The sequence below is a fragment of the Phacochoerus africanus genome, chromosome 9 (genome assembly GCF_016906955.1).
Source record: "Phacochoerus africanus isolate WHEZ1 chromosome 9, ROS_Pafr_v1, whole genome shotgun sequence".
NCBI classification, from domain to species: domain Eukaryota; kingdom Metazoa; phylum Chordata; class Mammalia; order Artiodactyla; family Suidae; genus Phacochoerus; species Phacochoerus africanus.
The window spans coordinates 97,983,760-98,003,288 of record NC_062552.1 but is presented as its reverse complement, the minus strand read 5'-3'; the positions used below and the strand labels follow the sequence as shown (position 1 = coordinate 98,003,288).

The window sequence follows — 19,529 nt, the reverse complement described above, 5'->3', positions numbered from 1 at the left end:
TTCAATGACTCCAAGTCCTGGACCCATCCTGGCCAACAAGTGTGCCTCCTTTCTTTCTAACAGATTGGACAGATCCAATGAAGGGTCCCCTGATATCACCTAAAAAGTAAAAAATCGAGATCGCAGAAACCTGTGGCAAGTTTTTCCTTTCAACATAAGCCCAAACCTTCTTGCACAAAGGTGTGTGGATTCCATGACCTTTGCATTTCCTATTAACCTTTAATAATCCATTGATTTGAAATCTCCTGCAGAACATAAAAATATGTGCATTGTTTTCCTGTGTCTTAGAAAGCAATGCACTATATGAATGCACTCTAGTCCCCTTATTAACAGCACCAACATTTATACATTGCATAATTTATTTCCTCTCCAAGGGTCACCGTCTCTACAAGAGGGAAAGATAAAAGAAGCGTTCTTATGGACCACCTCTATGCCCAGCAGGGTAGAATGCTCTATGTGCTTTATCCAAATGAATCTTCACAGTAAACTCCATGAGGTACTATCCTTTCTCCCACTTTTTTTTTCCCCTTTTAGAGATGAAGAAACGGAGAGTCACAGAAGTTAAATAACCAATTCCAGGACATACCACTAGGAAGTGGCAGAGTTGCAATGTAACCCGCGTCTTCACTCCAAATTCCATGTTCCTATGAGGATGGCACAGGGTTTCCTAGCTTGAGGTGGGTTAGGAGGTGAATAAATGTCTATTATTCTGTATGCCTCACTGGCTTGGTTGGCCCCATTAATCTCTTTTCTCTTTACTATAATTGATAAGCATCTCTCTTAAAGATAGGTTATCTAAGCATTCTTTTGCAAAGCAAAGGATTAAGGAATTTGGTACCAAAAGTGAGATTCATTTGAGAGTTCTATTTTCACAAGGAGAAGAGAAAAATTCACCATATTGAGCATCCAGGAATATCTAGTTCAACATTATGCATATGATTAACATAGACAGAACAGAATCTTGCAGAATACACAGAACCTAGCAGACAACTCAAATATTTAGTGAAATGAATGAGCATGAACACATTTTCCTTATTAATATGTGATGTGGTCAGGCTAGATTTTCACTGCATTGCAAATATTAAAAAGACATATAAGAAGCAGCAATTAGGTTCTCAAATTCAACACATGCACAAATAAAACCTTACGTGCATCTTTCCTTCCTTTAAAACATATTCTTCCAAATATTCCTACTTGAATGAATAGCACCGATGCGTTTCTATTACCCAAGGTCAAAAACTCAGTCATCTGTGACTCACCTTCTAATGTTATATTCATTCTGTTTTCAAGTCATTGTGAATTCAGACCCTTGAATCGCTCTGCTCAGCCCCACTCATTTCTGAGGGGCATTTCCTGCTAGATTCGTGTCCGCTTCACCTTTCTCATATAAACAGAAACACCCCCACTAAAGCCTCCACGGTGCCCTTGGCACCCCGGGGCAAGGCTCATAATTCCAAATAAATGTTGATCTTACATCTCCTGGCACTAAAGTATTTCAAATTAAATTCAACTGCCTATGACTCAACATTCTAAAATCTGGCTCCATCCAGACTTTCGTCCCCAAATCTCACCTCCATTTACTCCAATTACTCATAATTCATCCTCTGCCCAAGCTCACAGGTTCTGCTTGCCCTTCACTTTTTTCCAGCTCTTTGCCTTTGCTGGAGGCATCTCGGGGCCTGGAACATAGCTCTTTCCTTCTGTTTTCCATATAAAGCAATCCTATGGATCCTTTAAAACTGAGTTCAAAGGCGCATCCTCCACAGCCCAATCCAGACCTGGGAGGCTGGAAGTAATCGTCTCCCCCCACCCTCCTTCCGCCGAGGTAACACTCTACTCTCGCTTCTCTTTGGGGAATTTTTAACGCTTAGACTCTATAACAGTTATCCGTGTATAGCTTATGTCTCCAAGAACTGTAAAACATCTCACCCACACATACCTTTGCACTCCCCGTCCCCCACAGCACCTAGAGCAGATCTTGTGTGTGCTATGGCTTTGAAGAGCATTCAATTAACTAATGTTACACTAAGGCCTTTCCGCAGAGGGACAATGCCATGTCTATCTGCATTGTGTAGGCCACCTTTGGTTTGAAGAAAACTAATCCATATAATATTTTTCAAGTGTTCAATGCAAAGCAGGGCAAAAGTTAACTTCCAGGAAGTGTTTAATGGGAAAATTGGAGGATATGAGAAGAAAATGATATTCATGTATCAGTCAAGGGAGTTCAGGCAATAAACATGACTCCAGCAGTCAACCATCAGTCAACCCTACACAGAGCCCAAATACACACAAGGCAGCGCCCCCCGCATTTAAGCAGATGCCTTACTTTGCGGTAGACTATCATATTTGGAGAACTCTCCTCTGGGTCAGCGATCCCCACTGCTCTCTGATCCCCGGATCCCTGAGCCATGCTGGATGTCTTCACTTGTCCTGCGAAAATAAATGAATAGACCATTAAGACACGAAAGAATTACAAAAAGAAAGCTTGGCAATGCAAAGAACTAAGTATATTTTGGCAGGTGGCATGAAAACAAAACACGATGTAATTTCTTTTTTCTTTTTTCTCATTAATTTAAGTAGTGTTTTTTGGCCACACCCACAGCATGCAGAAGTTCCCAGACCAGGGACCAAACCCATGCCAAGACCAGAGCCACAGCAGACAACACAGGATCCTTAACCTGCTGAGCCACCAGGAACCTCTTAAGTCGTATTTTTTTTTTTAAGTAAGGGATAATTCTTACTATATAGGCTTATCTATATACACTCTTCTACTTCCAAAGCAACGTCTTTATTTTCAGCCCAGAATCACGCACTCTTAGGGGTGATCATGTGCCAGTCTTAAATAATCTCCTGGAGACAGATGAAGCCAATCATTTTGATGCTGATTTTGTATTAGCACAGCCCATTTTATGATTAATTCCACACGTTAAAATATGAATATTTTATCAAAGAGATGTTAATCAAAACCACAAGGAGATACCACTTTATACCCACTAGGATGTTTACCATCATTGGCAAGGTTACAGGGAACTCAGAACCCTTGTGCATTGTTGTGGTAGGAATGTAAAATGGGTTGGTCACTATGGAAAATAGTTTGTCGGGAGTTGCCGTCGTGGCCCAGCAGAACCGACTAGGAACCATGAGGTTGAGGGTTCGATCCCTGGCCTCGCTCAGTGGGTTAAGGATCCGGCATTGCCGTGAGCTGTGGTGTAGGTCACAGACGCGGCTTGGACCTGGCATTGCTGTGGCTGTGGTATAGGCCAGCAGCTACAGCTCCGATTAGACCCCTAGCCTGGGAACCTCCATATGCCTCGAGTGTAGCCCTAAAAGGACAAAAAGACAAAAAAGAAAAAAGAAAGAAAATAGTTTGTCGGTTCCTCAAAAAGTTAAACATAGAATTTGCCACGTAACCTGGCAATTCTACTCCTAAGAACTAAAAGCAGGCATTCAAAGTAGTATTTGAACACAAATGTTCATAGCAGCACTAGTCACCAGAAATGAAAACAACTCAATGTCCATCAATTAATGAAGGATAAACAAAATATGGTCTATCCCTACAATGGAATATAATTCAGCCATACAAAGCAATAAAGTCCGGATACATGCTACAACGTAGATTAACCTTGAAAACATTACTCTAAGTAAAAGAAACCAGACACAAAAGGTCACTGCTATGGACTGAATATTTACGTCCCATTAAAACGTCTGTATTGAAATCTTAAACCCGAATTTGATGATATTAGGCGGGATAGGATTAGATCATGAGAGCAGAACCCTGGTGACTAGGATTTATGTCCTTATAAACAAGATCCCAAAGATCTCCCTTCTACCCTGTGAGGACACAGTGAAGAAGAAAGCCATCTAAGAACCAAGAAGTGAGTTCTCACCAGATACCGGATCTGCTTACGCCTTGATCTTGGACTTCCCAGTCTCTAGAACTGTGAGAAATAAAGTTCTATTGTTTGTAAGCCACCCAGTCTATGACATTCTATTAGAGCAGCCCAAATGGTCTAAGACAATTGTATATTGTACAATTCCATTTACATAAAATATATGGAATAGGTAAATCTACAGCAACAGAGAGCAGACTCATAGTTACCAGCAGCTGGGGGAAGGAGAGAACAGAATGGCTGCTTGATGAATATGGGGGTCTCCTTTAGGGATGATAACCTTTTTGACCCAGATAGAGGAGATGGCTACAGAACACTGTGAACGTGCTAAATGCCACTGAAACGTATGTGTTAAGATTAATTTTAAGTCACATGAATTTTACGTGGCATATGGAAGTTCCTGGGCCAGGGGTCAAATCAGAGCTGCAGCTGCGGCCTACCCCACAGCCACAACAACACTGCAGTCAAGCTGCATTTGCAACCTATGCCCCAGCGTGTGGCAATGCTGGATCCTTAACCCACTGAGCCAGGCCAGGGATGGAACCCCCATCCTCATAGAAACAATGTCAGGCCCTTAACCTGCTGAGCCACAGTGGGAACTCTGGATTTGGCCTTTTAAACAGCCTGAAAGGACAGCAGTGAGACAATAACAGCACAGGGAATTTCTGAATTAAAGAAGCAAGTTCAATTCTTGGTATGATGCACTAATTGCTGGGTGACCTTGAACAAGTTAAATAACCTGTTGTGTTCCTTGTTAATTTCCTTTGAAAGCAAACGTGCTGAATGCCTGTTATATGCCCAGAATCAGGCCAAGTTGCCTTCCCCTGCATTGCTCTCATCAGTAAAATGTGAACTCCACTGAGGACTTATAGGTAAGGGTCAAATAAATCTAGGGTAAAGTACTATATAAAGCCGTAAAAGTCCTATACAAATGTTATCACTAATCTAAGAGCCTGACTAGGTTATTTGTACAAAATTCATAGGCTTTTCATCAAAGAAACTTTTATAAATACCATACTTGACAGAAAAGGCCATTTCAATTTAAAATAAAAACTCAGGAAATATTTTATTATAAAATAAATTGGTACCAAAGGTCACTCCATAAAAACAAATTTGGGCAGAAGATGGGGAAGAGACAGGAATTTGTAATTTATGCTAAGAATTTAATTGCCCCAAATATCCCATTTGAATAATGCTGCTTACTTTCTTCATCATTTATGAATTAGGATGTATTTTATTTTATTTTTTGGCCATGCCAGCAGCATGCAGAAGCTCCCGGGCCAGGGATCAAACCCGTGCCAGAGCTGTGACAATGTCAGATCCTTAATCTACTGAGCCACCAGGGAACTCCGAGGATGCATTTGAAAAGTTACAAAACAAGCAGAGGAGTTCCTGCTGTGGCACAGTGGGTTAAGAATCCCACTGCAGGGAGTTCCCATCGTGGCGCAGTGATTAACGAATCCGACTAGGAACCATGAGGTTGCTGGTTTGATCCCTGCCCTTGCTCAGTGGGTTAACGATCCGGCGTTGCCGTGAGCTGTGGTGTAGGTTGCAGACGCGGCTCAGATCCTGCATTGCTGTGGCTCTGGCGTAGGCTGGCAGCTACAGCTCCGATTCGACCCCTAGCCTGGGAACCTCCATATGCCACGGGAGCAGCCCAAGAAATGGCAAAAAAAAAAAAAAAAAAAAAAGAATCCCACTGCAGTGGCTCAGGTGGCTGTGGAGGCATGGATTTGATTCCCACCCTGGTGCAGGGGATTAAAGGATCTGGCAGTTGCCACAGCTGCAGCATAGGTCACAGCTCCAGCTCAGATTCAATCCCTGGCGCAGGAGCTTCAATATGCTGCAGGTGTGGCCTTAAAATTTTTTTTTAAGTTTGATTAACAAGCAGAGATAAAGAACATCATTCTATGATCTCTACCCACTGTGATCGGTATTTCTATGAATACTGTACTACATGGAAACTCTGATGATTATTCTAATCAGTAGTTTTTAAAGTTAAATGAAAAATACACTGTTGTATTTTTAAAAAAACTACTGATTTACCTACTCTTTTGCCTGAACACAGAATACGACAGAACATGAGAAACCAAAACTGAGTCCATTTATGTGTTTCCTTTACCTCACAGAGCCATCTGGGGTTTCTGTTGCTTTATTTTAAAACAAACACTTTCACTTTACTGCGCATATTATCCTCCACCCAGGAAACCGTGGAATAATGGCAAGGTTAGAAACGACCTAGAAACAATCATGTCAGCCCCCCTCCTCCTTGCCCTGGCCCCCCCTCCACCCCCCAGGGCAACATTCCTGTGTGTTAGAAGCGGCTGGCATCCCAGGGTCTGAACTTCAGATTGCTCAGTGAATACAGATAGCATCCAGGTCTGGAAATTTAGTGAGTCTAATATGTAGTAGAAAAGCTTCTATTTTGGGTTCCTCTATCAATTCATTTTTGAAATTCAGACAGGTCCTTTAACTTTCCTGTGTCTAGGAAGAATCATTTCTAAAATAGCGCTGTAACCACTTTCTAGCCTATACGTCAGCAGATGTTAGAGAGTATAAGATGTGAAACCTACACAGGTAAGGATGTTCTAATTAAATCATTAACTACAGAGCTGGGGTTCCCAAAATTAAAGGACTAGATTTTCATTCATTACAATATACTATAAAAACTTCTTTTTAAATGAAGCACAACAAAAATGAAGTAGGGGTATTTTCAATTCAGCGGCTGAGAAAAATAAAAAACCTTTTTAATGTTACTGATATGTACATGTATATACACAAAGTAAATACTTTGAGGACTTCTCATAGTTGAAAAATGTATTGTTTTTCTGAAAACACAGAAGTACATTTCAGTAGAAAGAAAACACGTTAGTAATATTATTTTCCTATGATGGCTTACAACTAACAAAGAAAAAACGCAAAGGTGTTACAATCACACATTCCATAACCTCCAAGAAGAGACATGACAGCTTATGGGTCACAAGTTGGCCTCTGTCACTGGCAAGATCTTGTCTGAATCCAGGCTCCGCCACTGACTGTGTGATCTCAGGCAAGTTACTTCACCTCTGTGCCTTTGTTTCCTCACCTGTCACAGCCCACAGGCTCAGTGTGGTGGAAAGCCCTCCGAACTGAGAAGCCTGGATCCCTGCCCCCATGATGTGCAACCAGGTCAAGCCACAGCTTCTCTGGACCCCACCTGGACATTAGCTAAACATCCCTAGTATTCCCTCCAGCTCCAACCTAAAAGCTCAGAACTTCACATTTCTAACTTATCTTCAAAGACTCACCAGAATGTTCCATGCTGCCTCTCCTCCATCCCTACCGTTCAACTCCTCCATTCACGATGACATTCCTGCTGAACTTCTCAGAGTCACCAAACTGCTGGATCCCCCGGGAGACTCGGCATCCCTCCCCATGAAGCAGTTCATGTAAAACCACCCCCCACCACGAGGGGCCGTGGGACTCAACATTCACGCTTGGTGCAAACACACTGAGGATCCAATGGCCCGAAGCCAAGTCTCGGAGATAGAAAGATAAAGGAGACACAGATGCTTCCTCTTGAAACTCTTCAGAGTTCAGGAGGGGTGACAGACATGTCCAAAAAAATCAAGATACTGTGCTCAGTTAGGACAGCACAGGGCAGGAAAAGGTGGCAACGAAGATCAGAGCAGAAGGATGAGTGGGAGTCTGGGGAGGGAGAAGAGGCCATTTCAGCCTGGGTCACAGCACAGGCATGGACCTCTCAAGCCGCAGAAGTGCTGGACACCCGGGAAAAGAAAACCATGACAATGATGTGATCGCAAGGAGATTAGGTGGGAGCCAAATACAGAGAGTGAAAGAACAGGGAGCGGCACCCATCTGAATTCACATGACTTTGCTCACTTGTTTATCAGGATCTCCTCTACCAGAAAGCCACTTTGGTAGAGGAGTCTGCACGGGCGGTCTTGGTTGGTGGGGAGTCACCCCTCTATGACAGGCACCTGGAAGGTACTCGAGTATTTTTAATGAATGACAGAACTGGTAAGATTTCACTGAGATGCAGTGTACTCCTCCTGGAAATTCATCTGGATAACGAGCCATAACAACTGCTCAACAAATAAGGACCTGTGGATGGAATTACACATGAAGGTCTTCCCCAGAGTTTACTGATAGGGGCCAGCCCTGAACTCAGGAATCCATTTTTGGAATTCATGAGCAATTTAGATCAGAAGGAATATGGGGGGTGGGTGGAAAGTATAGCGAGGAGAGACCCTGTGAAGAACAGAACAACTGCGCCTCTATGACTCAAACTCTGATTAGTAAACCTTTTGCAAATCAAGACTTTCAGCAATTCACTCCAAACTTGCATTGCATTTGTAGTTTCAGCTACAACAAATGCCAGCTGTTTTTCCTTGGGAATGGTGGCCTCTCTGGAGCAAGCAAAGCCTAGGGCCCAGCGGGTAATGATACTGAGCTGGGAGGGTGGAAGGACTTCAATGATGTGGACAAGGAAGGGGCTCTGACGTCAGACCTCAAATCACATCTCAGTTTCGGCCACACCCAGGCCGCTTGCTGTGTGGCCTTTGGCAACTGACTCCTCCGCCCTAACTTCCAGCTCATCACCTGGAAGCAGAGAACCCTCTACCTTGCAGGATTGCTTTTGAAGAAGGAATAAAACAAGAATGAATTTCCTTGGCACAGAATGAAAGTAGCAACCAGCTAACAGTCCTGTTTCTGGCCAGTATTTGGCCAAGTGAAGTTCCCAGGCCATTGACGTTGGGATCATTGGAGAAACCCCTCCCCTGCCTCAGGTATTCCAACTCGGTGCATCTGAGACTGAACCAGCAGCTGTTTCACCAGCTTCTCGGGTGATCTCATTACTAAATGGCCGACCACTGCGATTACACCACAACCACTAAAACCAGCATCGCACACAACTAAAAGCCCTACGCATGACACCTGCCACTCCTGGTGCCCAGCCCTCAAAACCCTATTCAGGGAAATACCTGGTAGGAGAGGTACCCACACAGTCTGAGTATCTCTGCTGCCAAATAAGCATTCCTGTTGATGTTCTTTCCTCTCCCCCAGGGGATATCCAATTCACACTGTTTGCCTCAGTCCATTAAAACCTGGTGGATTTTTTTCTGACATCAGCAATGTTAAGCATTTCAGAAAAGAAAAACAATGTATAAGATGTGTGCTAGCTCCGTAGGGCCAGCTTGTTTATATGGCTCTAATCTGACGGAGTGGGCAGGGTCCTCAAGCGGGGAGAAGGAAGCACAGCAGCTCTAAAGAACACACTCTACTGCAGAGTCTGCCAACTTGATGTCTCCTCTATCCTCAAAGTTCAGACACTCCACGACTGCTTCAGGTGCTACAACAACAAGCTGAAAACACGGTGCTAGAGCTCAACCCCCCAGGGACCCGTTTTGCTGAATGCCAGGCATCCCTGTATTTTGCTGGATAGTAACCACTTGATCATTTTAGGACTTTGGTTAAAATTCAAGGGTTCCCAAAAGCTGGTCCAAGGACCCGAACCAGACTATTGGCCTTGGAGCCCCCTGGGGAAGATTCTAAAGATAGAGGCTCCAGGTCCCCATGCTCCAAAAATTCTGATCCAGGAGGCCTGGTACGGTCCCTGGAGGTTTTCACCGGAGCATCCCCCAGGTGATTTGGAAGCACAGTCAGGTTGGGGGACCAGTGACCCAGATTCCACAGAGTCTGCCTTCTCTTCGCCTGACCCCTTCCTCCCACCCCTCACTGCCAACTGGACAGTGATGCTGAGGTGGGGCTCCTTTCACTTCCCTTTCATTTGACCCGAAACCACTGTCATGGATAAAGCCAGGATCCTGGGGGTCAAAGAACCGTCTCTCAGTCCTAAGAGCGGCGTGACCATGAACAACTTGTTGCTATGCTTATTTAGCCTCTCTGAGCCTTGGTTGCCTCATCCATAAAATGGAACCAATACACATGACCTTTCCCAGTGGTTCTCAGTCTTGCCTGCTCATTGGAATCACCTGGAAAATGCCACACAGCAACTCCAACAGATGGGTGTTACCATTCCCACTCTATGGAGGAGAAAAATGCAGCTCGAGAACATAGGTTCGAGAACAGCTCAAGAACTTGCCCAAAGTCAAACAGCTTGTCACCCAAGAAACTAGAATTCAAATCCAGGACTGACTGCAATGCCCATAGACTTCCCAACAGGTCAGCTTGGTCTCCAGTGAAATCACCTATATAAAGGCTATAAAACAAAATTTTGTAAACATACACAATTTAAGTATATACTTAAATGTACAAAATTTAGCACCTATATACTAATTAGAGCATACTTAGTAGTAGGACCTTCTGGTACATAGTACAGTGGATACATGGTGGCTTCTCAACTAACTAGTGGTTCTTTCCTTCTTCCTAGTGAATCAGTGAAGTTGACTTCCCCATACTAATCCTATCTGAAAGCATAAAAATAAATTCAGTCCTCCCTTAGTTGTTCAGCTGCCTGACAGCCTAAACAAACTCATCTACCAAAGCTGCTTATAAAGAAAAATATTAGCAGTTCCCATCATGGCACAGTGGAAACAAATCCAACTAGGAACCATGAGGTCGTGGATTCCATCCCTGGCCTCACTCAGTCGGTTGGGGATCTGCCGTTGCCGTGAGCTATGGTGTAGATCGCAGACACGGCTTGGATCCTGGATTGATGTGACTGTGGTGTAGGCCGGCAGCTGCAGCTCCAATTCGACCCCTAGCCTGGGAACCTCCATATGCCACAGATGTGACCCTAAAAAGCAAAAAAAAAAAAAGAAAAGAAAAAGAAAAGAAAGGAAAAATATTAAACAAAGTCCTAAAAAATTAAGCTGGGAGGGAGAAGTGGAAAGTTCTTCACATAAAAGGATGTGCTTGGCCATGTAACAGACATGCCCCACAGTCCTGTTACTGCAGCGGGTGCTCAAAGTCAAGTTCACAGGGCATCCTCTCTTACCAGGGCTCTGAACTCCACACTGCCCTGGACATCTCAGACCCTGCCAACTCCTCACTGACTCCTCCTGCCTCTTGAGCTCTTCCTCTGTAAACAATATGCCTATTATGGCCGCTCACCTCCTCTCTGAACTTTGACCTTCTATGACCTTCATGGAAACCTGGCTTCCCCCAAGGACACTCCCTCCTCTGGAGCCTCGCTGTCCTCATCCCATCTGTCTCAAGACCAGAAAGGAAGGTAAGCCTCCTCCTGGTTCTGCACTGCTGCTTCAAATGATTTCCCTCCCATCTTCCTACTGAACTCCTGCCCTTGTGACACTCGGACCATCTGGCTATGCCACTGCCTACCCATCCTCACCGCTATTTCCTGTTCAACCTTTTCATTTTCTGAAGATTCCAGCTTCCAGATCTCAGAGGGTTTCTCCAACCCTTGGCATTAGAATCGAAGCCGGTTTCTCTGCCCTTTTCTTCCCTCGTCTGAACTCTTTTCTTTTATCCCTTCTCCTCAGCCACCATCTCACATAGTCATATGCTGACCCTCGCCATCCCTGGTGACTGTCCCACCTCGAAGTCCAAGACAGAGAAGGTGCACTCTGTCCACTGTCCTTCCTTCCAGATCAACTACTCTTCTTTCACTACAAACATTCTTCAAACTTAAACATTCAGTCCATTTCAACCACACCTTCTATCCTCTCCCTTCCTGCTCCTCGCTCTGCCTCCACTTGCTTCTCTCCCTGGCTGCACCATTACAATCACGCATCATCCTTCCCTTGCAAATATCTTCAACGCCCTGACCTCCCCTTCCTGTGTCCCTTTTCCCAACAAAACTTCAACACCAATGGACCTCAACTCTCCGCCACACGGTAGCCACCCAATATCTGAACATCCAGGCTCAGATCTGAGCAGGAGGATACTCCAGGGTGGGGAGGAAATCACACAACTAGGCTGAAGAGCCGCATTGTCAATTCTTGAGCACAAACTTTAATGAGTTAGTCAATACTGCCCACCAAACCTGAACGGTTTTCCTGCCAAGCTTGCTTTCTGCCTTTCTGAGTTGGCTAGCACATAACGTCTCCGCACACGATCTTGGTGGATGGGCTCATTCAAAATCCATTGAAGAAATGGAAGCCAGCAGAAAGTAAGTCCCTCATCTTGAGACATCCGCATCTAAGCCCTCATGTTCTTGGTCTTTCCCCCTATTTGCAAGAGGGGAAGCGTTGCTACATCTACCAAAGGGAAGTCGCCCCACTTTCGCTCCTATTTGGAAGGTGAAAGAACATTGCTCCTTTCTTATACACCAACAGGTCCCAATCTAATAACAGTGGATTATGATTCGAAGACCTACAAGACCCTCCTTCTCTGAGGAGTATGTAAGGAAACCTTAACTCAAGAGGGAAGGTAAAAACAAGAGCACCAGGAGAATCTGAAGCTACTGGCACCAACAACTATAGTAAACCTTACACACAGCCCAACTCCTGGCCAAATTAAATAAAACTGCACACAAAAGTCCTAGTCAGTTCAGTTCCTATTGACTGATACATCATGTTTGGCTTTCAACAAAAAATTATGAGCCATTCTAAGAGGCAAGTAGAGAATGCAATCTAAATTGACAAGCAGCTACGAAAACCAAACTCAGCTAGGACACGGGTGTTGAAATTATAAGACAGGAAGTTTAAAATAACTGTAATTAAATATGTTAAGGCTTCTTATGAAAATATAGATGGTAATGAAAGCAGAGAAATAGAAACTGTTTTTTAAAAAACACTCCTTAAAAGAGGAAATGCTAAAAGTCAGAAACATTGTAATGAAAGAAGATTGCCTTTTATGGGTTCATTGGTGGACTCCAAATGGCCAGGGGAGACTCAGTGAGCTTGAGAGTAATAGAAACTTCCCACACTGAAAAAAAATTGTTTTAATGGAACAGAGAACATCCAAAAACTATGGTACAATATCAAAAGATATACTATAGGTATAATTGGGGTACCAGGAAGAAAAGAAAGAAAAAGGAGAAGAGGAAGTTCCCATCTTGGCACAGGGGAAATGAATCTGACTAGGAACCAGGAGGTTGCAGGTTTGATCCCTGGCCTTGCTCAATGGGTTAAGGATCCAGCGTTGTTGTGAGCTGTGGTGTAGGTCGCAGACGTGGCTTGGATCCCACGTTGCTGTGGCTGTGGTGTAGGCCAGTGGCTACAGCTCTGATTAGACCCCTAGCCTGGGAAAATACACATGCCGTGGGTGTGGCCCTAAAAAAAAAAAAAAAAAAGAAAGAAAGAAAAAGGAGAAGAAATCTTTGAAGGAATAATGACTGTGAATCTTCCAAAGTTAATGACCTACACTAAACCACAGATCCAGAAAGATCACAGAACACTAATCAGAATACATTAAAAAATAAAATAATACACCTAGATACATCATATTCAAACTTCAGAAAATCAAAGACAAAGAGAAAATCTTGAAAGAAAACTAGAGGGGGGGGAACCTTACCAATGGAAGAACAAGGATAAGAATTATAGGGATGGAGTTCCCGTCGTGGCGCAGTGGTTAACGAATCCGACTAGGAACCATGAGGTTGCGGGTTCGGTCCCTGCCCTTGCTCAGTGGGTTAACGATCCGGCGTTGCCGTGAGCTGTGGTGTAGGTTACAGATGCGGCTCGGATCCCGCGCTGCTGTGGCTCTGGCGTAGGTCTGTGGCTACAGCTCCGATTCAACCCCTAGCCTGGGAACCTCCATATTCCGCGGGAGCGGCCCAAGAAATAGCAACAACAACAACAACAACAACAAAAAAAAAAGACAAAAAGACAAAAAAAAAGAATTATAGGGGGCTTGTCATCAGAAATCATATAAGGGAGAGAATGGCATAAATAATTAAAATGTTGAAAGAAAAAAATACTCACCTAGAATTCTACATCTAGTGAAACGATCCTTCAAAAGTGCAGGAAAAATAAATTTTCTCAGACAAATAAATACGGAGTAAGTTCATCACTATATGACTTGCCCTGCAAGAAATGCTAGAAGTTCTTCAGGCAGAGGAAAATTATAGCGGTCAGAAACTTGGACGTACCATAAGAGCAAGCATTGGGGAAGAAGTAAAGCAAAGAAAATCTTTTATTTTCTTATTCTAAATTGATCTAAGAGAAAGGAATAGGACTCTGTTGAACAATGCTCATGGGACAGAAAAAATATTTTCAAAAAGATTATCACATCAATGCCTAACACAGAGCCCTGGAATAGCCCTTGACAATCAAGGGTTAGTTCAAGGATTAACAAACTAAGGCCCATGAGACAAGTCTAGCCTGCAGCCTGTTGCTGTATGGTCTGTAAGCCAAGAATAGTTTTTACCTTTTTAGATGGTTGAAAAAAGTTAAAAGAAGAACCATATTTTAGGACTCATGAACACTGCATAAAAATCAAATTTCTGTGTCCAGAAACAAAGTTTTACTAATAAATGCCTATCTGTTTACTTTATTGCCTTGGCTGCTTCCTACGACAATGGCAGAGCTGAGTAGTTGTAACAGAGACCATGTGGCCTCTGTTTGACCACAAAGCTCAAAGTATTTACTCTTTGATCCTTTGCACAAAAATTGGGCTGTTCCCTGGACAAGGCCAATCACTTAATTTTTCAGAGGCTGAAACCCAGGCCTGGGAGAAAGAGTTATATTCTAATGTTATCATCCTCCCTGGTCAGTAACAGCGCCAGCATGAAACCTCAGGTCTTCAGATGCCAAGGGTCTGTCCTCTCATGGGAGAGGACTTACATTTTATAAGTATGGGTTCTATAATTATAACGTCTAATACCACTGACTAATACTACTGCCTCTAGGGACGGCAGAAATAACATTTTATTATTCTCTCCCTTCACATGAAAGAGCGAATGATGGCTAGAGAAGAGGTAGGAGTGACAGAGAAGCTTTGCCGATTTCTATGCACGAGAAGGAGATGACTATGAGCTGAAGAGGATGAGGCGCTCTCAGGGGACCCAAGATGAAAAGCCGTCCTATTGGCGTTTTTTAAAAGAGAATGTCACTTTTATTCCTCGGGATTTTACTTTTCTCTTTAAAATTTGAAGAACAGATAAAATCAGTATCTTTACCTGTCTAGGTAAAACGAGGCCTTTAAATACAGGGTCCATGAGAAAAGAGAAAAGTATACATGTATGTTTAACTGGGTCACCACGCTGTACAGTAGGAGAAAAAAAAAAATTTATTGGGGAATAACAATTAAGAAAAACAAAAAGCAGGGGTTCCAAAATAAATAAATAAATAAAATAAAACTTGTGGGAGGAGTTAAAAAATAAAGAAATAAAGAAGTACGGGGTCCAGCTCTTTTATGTATCCCTAGACTTGGGGTCACCGTAGTAGGCTGTCCCGTTCTGGAGACAGCAAGACTTCACAAAAGAAGGATCTGTTCATAAAGCTCACCAGGCAGGAGCAATATAGGTCATAGAAGGAACAACTGAATGGGTTCCTGAGGATCTGTTTTACAGTTTTACTCATATTATGTAGATAGAAGACAAAAATAGTACAAGTCGAGGAGTTCCTGCCGTGGCTCAGTGGTTAACGAATCCGACTAGGAACCACGAGGTTGAGAGTTCAATCCCTGCCCTTGCTCACCAGGTTAAGGATCTGGCATTGCCATGAGCTGTGGTGTAGGTTGCAGACGCAGCTCAGATCCCGCGTTGCTGTGGCTCTGGCGTAGGCCAGCAGCTGCAGCTCTGATTCGACCCCTAGCCTGGGAACCTCCATATGCCCCAGGAGTGGCCCAGGAAATAGCAAAAAGACAAAAAAAAAAAAATAGTACAAGTCGAATGTACCATTCCCCCACAATGAAGGTCTACCTTACAACAACCCTCGAGAACTAGAAAAGTTGGTAAAATTTTGAAAGATCTCCTGAGGCAAGGAGGACCTATGGGGCCATGACCCAAAAGAAAAAGGGAAGTGCAGAGGGACGTGGACATTCTATGCAATAACCCCTTAAGGTATCTTGTCAAATAAAACATCTGCTCATGAAAATACATGGGGAAAATTCCAAATGTAAGGGAACTTGCTTCATTTGATGAGGGGTATTTTAAAAACACATAGACTGACTCTCTGAAAACTTTCCCACAGAGATTAGGAATGAGACAAGGATGCGCACTCTGACCATTTCTACTCACCACTGTATTAGAGGTCTCAGCCGATGCAGTGGGCAAGAAAAAGAACTAAAAGGCGCTGGGATTGCAAAGGAAAAAGTAAAAACTTTTTTTTGCAGGTAATCTGACTGTATACATGGGAAACCCATCATAATACACCTATTAGACATACAGGATTAACAAGTGAATTTAGCAAAGTCATTGGATACAAGGTCAATATATAAAAGTCAAGTTTATTTTCTATATGCCCACAACAAACAATCAGAAAACGCTGTTTTTAAAAAATACCATTTATCATAGCAACAAATACCTTCAAACACAAGGATTATTTCTAAAGAAAGATGTGTGATGTGTTTACAACACAGAAATGCAAAACACTACAAGAAATGAAAGCTCTAAATAAATGAAGGGGATACACTGCATTATTAAAATGAAACAGTCGACATTCTAAAGATATTAATTTACTCCCAATTTGGGTTAGGGGTTTCGTGCAGTCAAAATTCCATCAAAAGACGATTTTTTAAATATTTATAGTAATGCAAATAGCTAAGGATAACTAAACTATTCTTAAATAATAAAGCTGGAGGAGATGTGCTACCAAATATCAAGATTTATTATTACACTATATTAAGTAAGACACTGTGATATCCTATAAAAATAGGCAAACAGAACAATGGAAGGGGCTGGAAAGGACAGAGAGACCCACATATACATGATCATCTGATTTATAGTGAAGATGACATTGCAGAGCAGAGGAAAAGAAGAGAATTTTCAATAAGTGGGGCTGGGTTAATATATATATGGAAAACCAGAAAAATACAGATCTTCTTACGACACAGATTTTTTTTTTACCTAAAAATAAAAGGCAAAACATTAGGCCTTCTGTAAATTAAAGCGGAAAAATAGCTTCATGACCCTTAGGGTAGGCAAAACTTTCTAAATGAGGCATGGAAAACAATAACCACAAAGGAAGAGACTGATAAATTGGATTATTAAAAGTAAGCTCTCCTATTCATCAAAAGAGAGCCAAATGGAAAGTCACAAAATAGGAAAAGACATTTTAGCTGCATTTAACTGGTAAAAATATTTGTATTCAGAATTAAAAACAAACAAACAAGCAAACAAACCTCCAAATCGGTAAGAAAAGGATAAACAATCCAACCGAAAAACAGGCAATCAACTTGAAGAGGGACTACAAAAGATTAAAGTGACCAAAAAATACTAAAAGGCACAACATCATTAGTCACCAGAGCAAACTGAAACCACGTAAGACACCACCACACACCCACCGTCATGGCTGAAATTCAAAAGTCTGACAATCCCAAGTGTTCACAAGTATGTGTAGAAATGGAAACACTCATATACTGATGATAGGAGGATAAACTGGTCCGGCCACTTAGGAAATCTCTTTATGAGGACCTCTTGAAGCTGAACATATGTCCCCAGGTCCCAAAAACCCAGGCTTCTGTGCATACCAAGCGGAAATGTGTTCATATGTGCACCAAAAAACACATAGAAAAAAGTTCATGGCAGCATTATTTACAGCAGCCCTCAACTGGAAATGTCCCAAACGCCCATCAACAGTCGACGGATAAAGTGTGAAATGTTACAGAGTGGGTTGCTACACAGCAGTAAAAATAAATATACTATGGCTCCCTATCACATCACGGATGAACCTCTCAAACAGTGCTATGCATAAGAAGCCACAAAAAAAAGAGAATATATACATATTTAATTCCATATATTTCATTTCATATATTTAAAAAGAGAATGCTATGGTGTTAGAAATCAGGTTAGCAGTCACCACCAGGAAAAAAGGGTATGGAGTACCACTGGGAGGTGGGAGGGTGCCTGAGGTAGTTTCTGGGGGAATGGTAATAAGATTCTCTCTTAACCTGGGGGCAATAACATGGATGTGTTTACTGTTTTAAAAGTCATTGAGGAATGATTGTTGTACTTTCTGTACAGAGCACAAATATTCCGGGAAAAGGATATATAGCATCTCTGACTCCATCTCGGATGCCATCTGATTCTCGAGGTGGCACTCGAGCCATCTCAGGTTCAGCCAGGCAAAAAGTGATGTGATTGCAGGGATGCAGCTGCAGGGATGGTGAGGGAGGAGCCAGAGGCTGTACAAACACACCAACCCGGATGTTTGTGGGTAGACATAGACCCACCGTCACCAACGTGAAATACTCTGCACGTTTTCTCTCTCTCTCTTTTTTTTTTGTCTTTTTGTCTTTTCTAGGGTCGCTCACGTGGCATGTGGAGGTTTCCAGGCTAGGGGTCTAATCAGAGCTGTAGCCACTGGCCTACACCACAGCCACCGCAACGCAGGATCCGAGCTACGTCTGTGACCTACTCCACAGCTCACGGCAACACCGGATCCTTAACCCACTGAGCAAGACCAGGGATCGAACCCGCAACCTCATGGTTCCTAGTCAGATTCGTTAACCACTGAGCCATGACGGGAACTCCTCTGCACATTTTCTTAATAACTTTTTACTGCCCGGCAAATAAAATCCAAAGCCCTTCAGCCAGTTGATAAGCTTAAGAAGATTATCGTGCCTTTTTGCCCATTGTACGTATGGGTGAGTGTGTGTATATAACATATACTTTGCTGTTAAATTTACTTTTGATAAAAAGATGGGCCTGTGAACTGCCCTCAGCAGACTATGCCATATCACTGGACACACTGATTGGACCAAGGTAGAAACGTGGTCCTGATCAGGATCAGAACCAGTCAGGGTCCTTCCTTGTGACTGAGATGAGAACACTGGATGAAAACAAGTCCCCTTCCCTGTGATGGACTGGACTGAAAGGATATGACGGGAGGGAGACTGATGACCATCTTCTTCTCCCCAATGCCAGTGACAAGGGAATCAAGACAATGAGGTGGCAAGGAAGAAGTGCTGATTTCATTTAAATCCCTGATGCTGGCCATGCCTGAATTCCCAGATAGATTAGTCCAATAAATTCCTTTGTGCTTGAGTTGGTTTGAATTTTGCTTTAGTGCAGTTGTTTTGGTTTCTGTCTACATCCAAGAGAGCTCTGACTCACCACGATCACCGTCACCTTTATTACAGACATGTGGCGTTCGAGTCCTTCAATACACTGACTCCAAGTTGCATTTCTAGTCTTGTCAATCACTATTCATCCTCACAGAACCAACACCATGGCCAATCTCAACCACAAGACACTTCCCCAACCAAGAATTCCCAATAATAAAAGTTCAACTTAAAACGACCTGTTCCAAATATAATTTTGATAGCCAACTGATCAATCCTGTTAAAGGTAATTAGAAACTATAAGAAACTGGGGAATCGAAATGGCTTTTTTTAAGTGGGAGAGTAAGGCAGATGGCAGGCTAGGGAAGTGGTTTTTGCAGAAAAGCTCTTGAGAGCTAAAGGAAGCCAAAGAAATGAAAACCTAGAATTGACAGCATATGCTTTGGCATGAAGCAAAATACCCTACGCACTGGGGTGAGATATCTGAGAACTTCCTAAACAGTCATGCCAAGCAAGTTAAATGAAGTTTATCCCAAGATGTAGCCA

General features: G+C 42.9%; 1 protein-coding gene across 5 annotated transcripts in view; it reads right to left on the bottom strand.

Annotated features, from left to right (window-relative positions):
• RGS6 (regulator of G protein signaling 6) overlaps positions 1 to 19,529 on the bottom strand; it is a 560,209-nt gene that overhangs the window by 529,270 nt on the left and 11,410 nt on the right. For all 5 annotated transcript variants that reach the window (XM_047795885.1, XM_047795886.1, XM_047795883.1 and 2 more), the window contains exon 2: positions 2,327 to 2,430. In XM_047795885.1, the coding sequence (XP_047651841.1) occupies positions 2,327 to 2,410 (84 nt within the window). In that variant the 5' untranslated portion in view covers positions 2,411 to 2,430. The remainder of the gene's footprint in view (positions 1 to 2,326; positions 2,431 to 19,529) is intronic.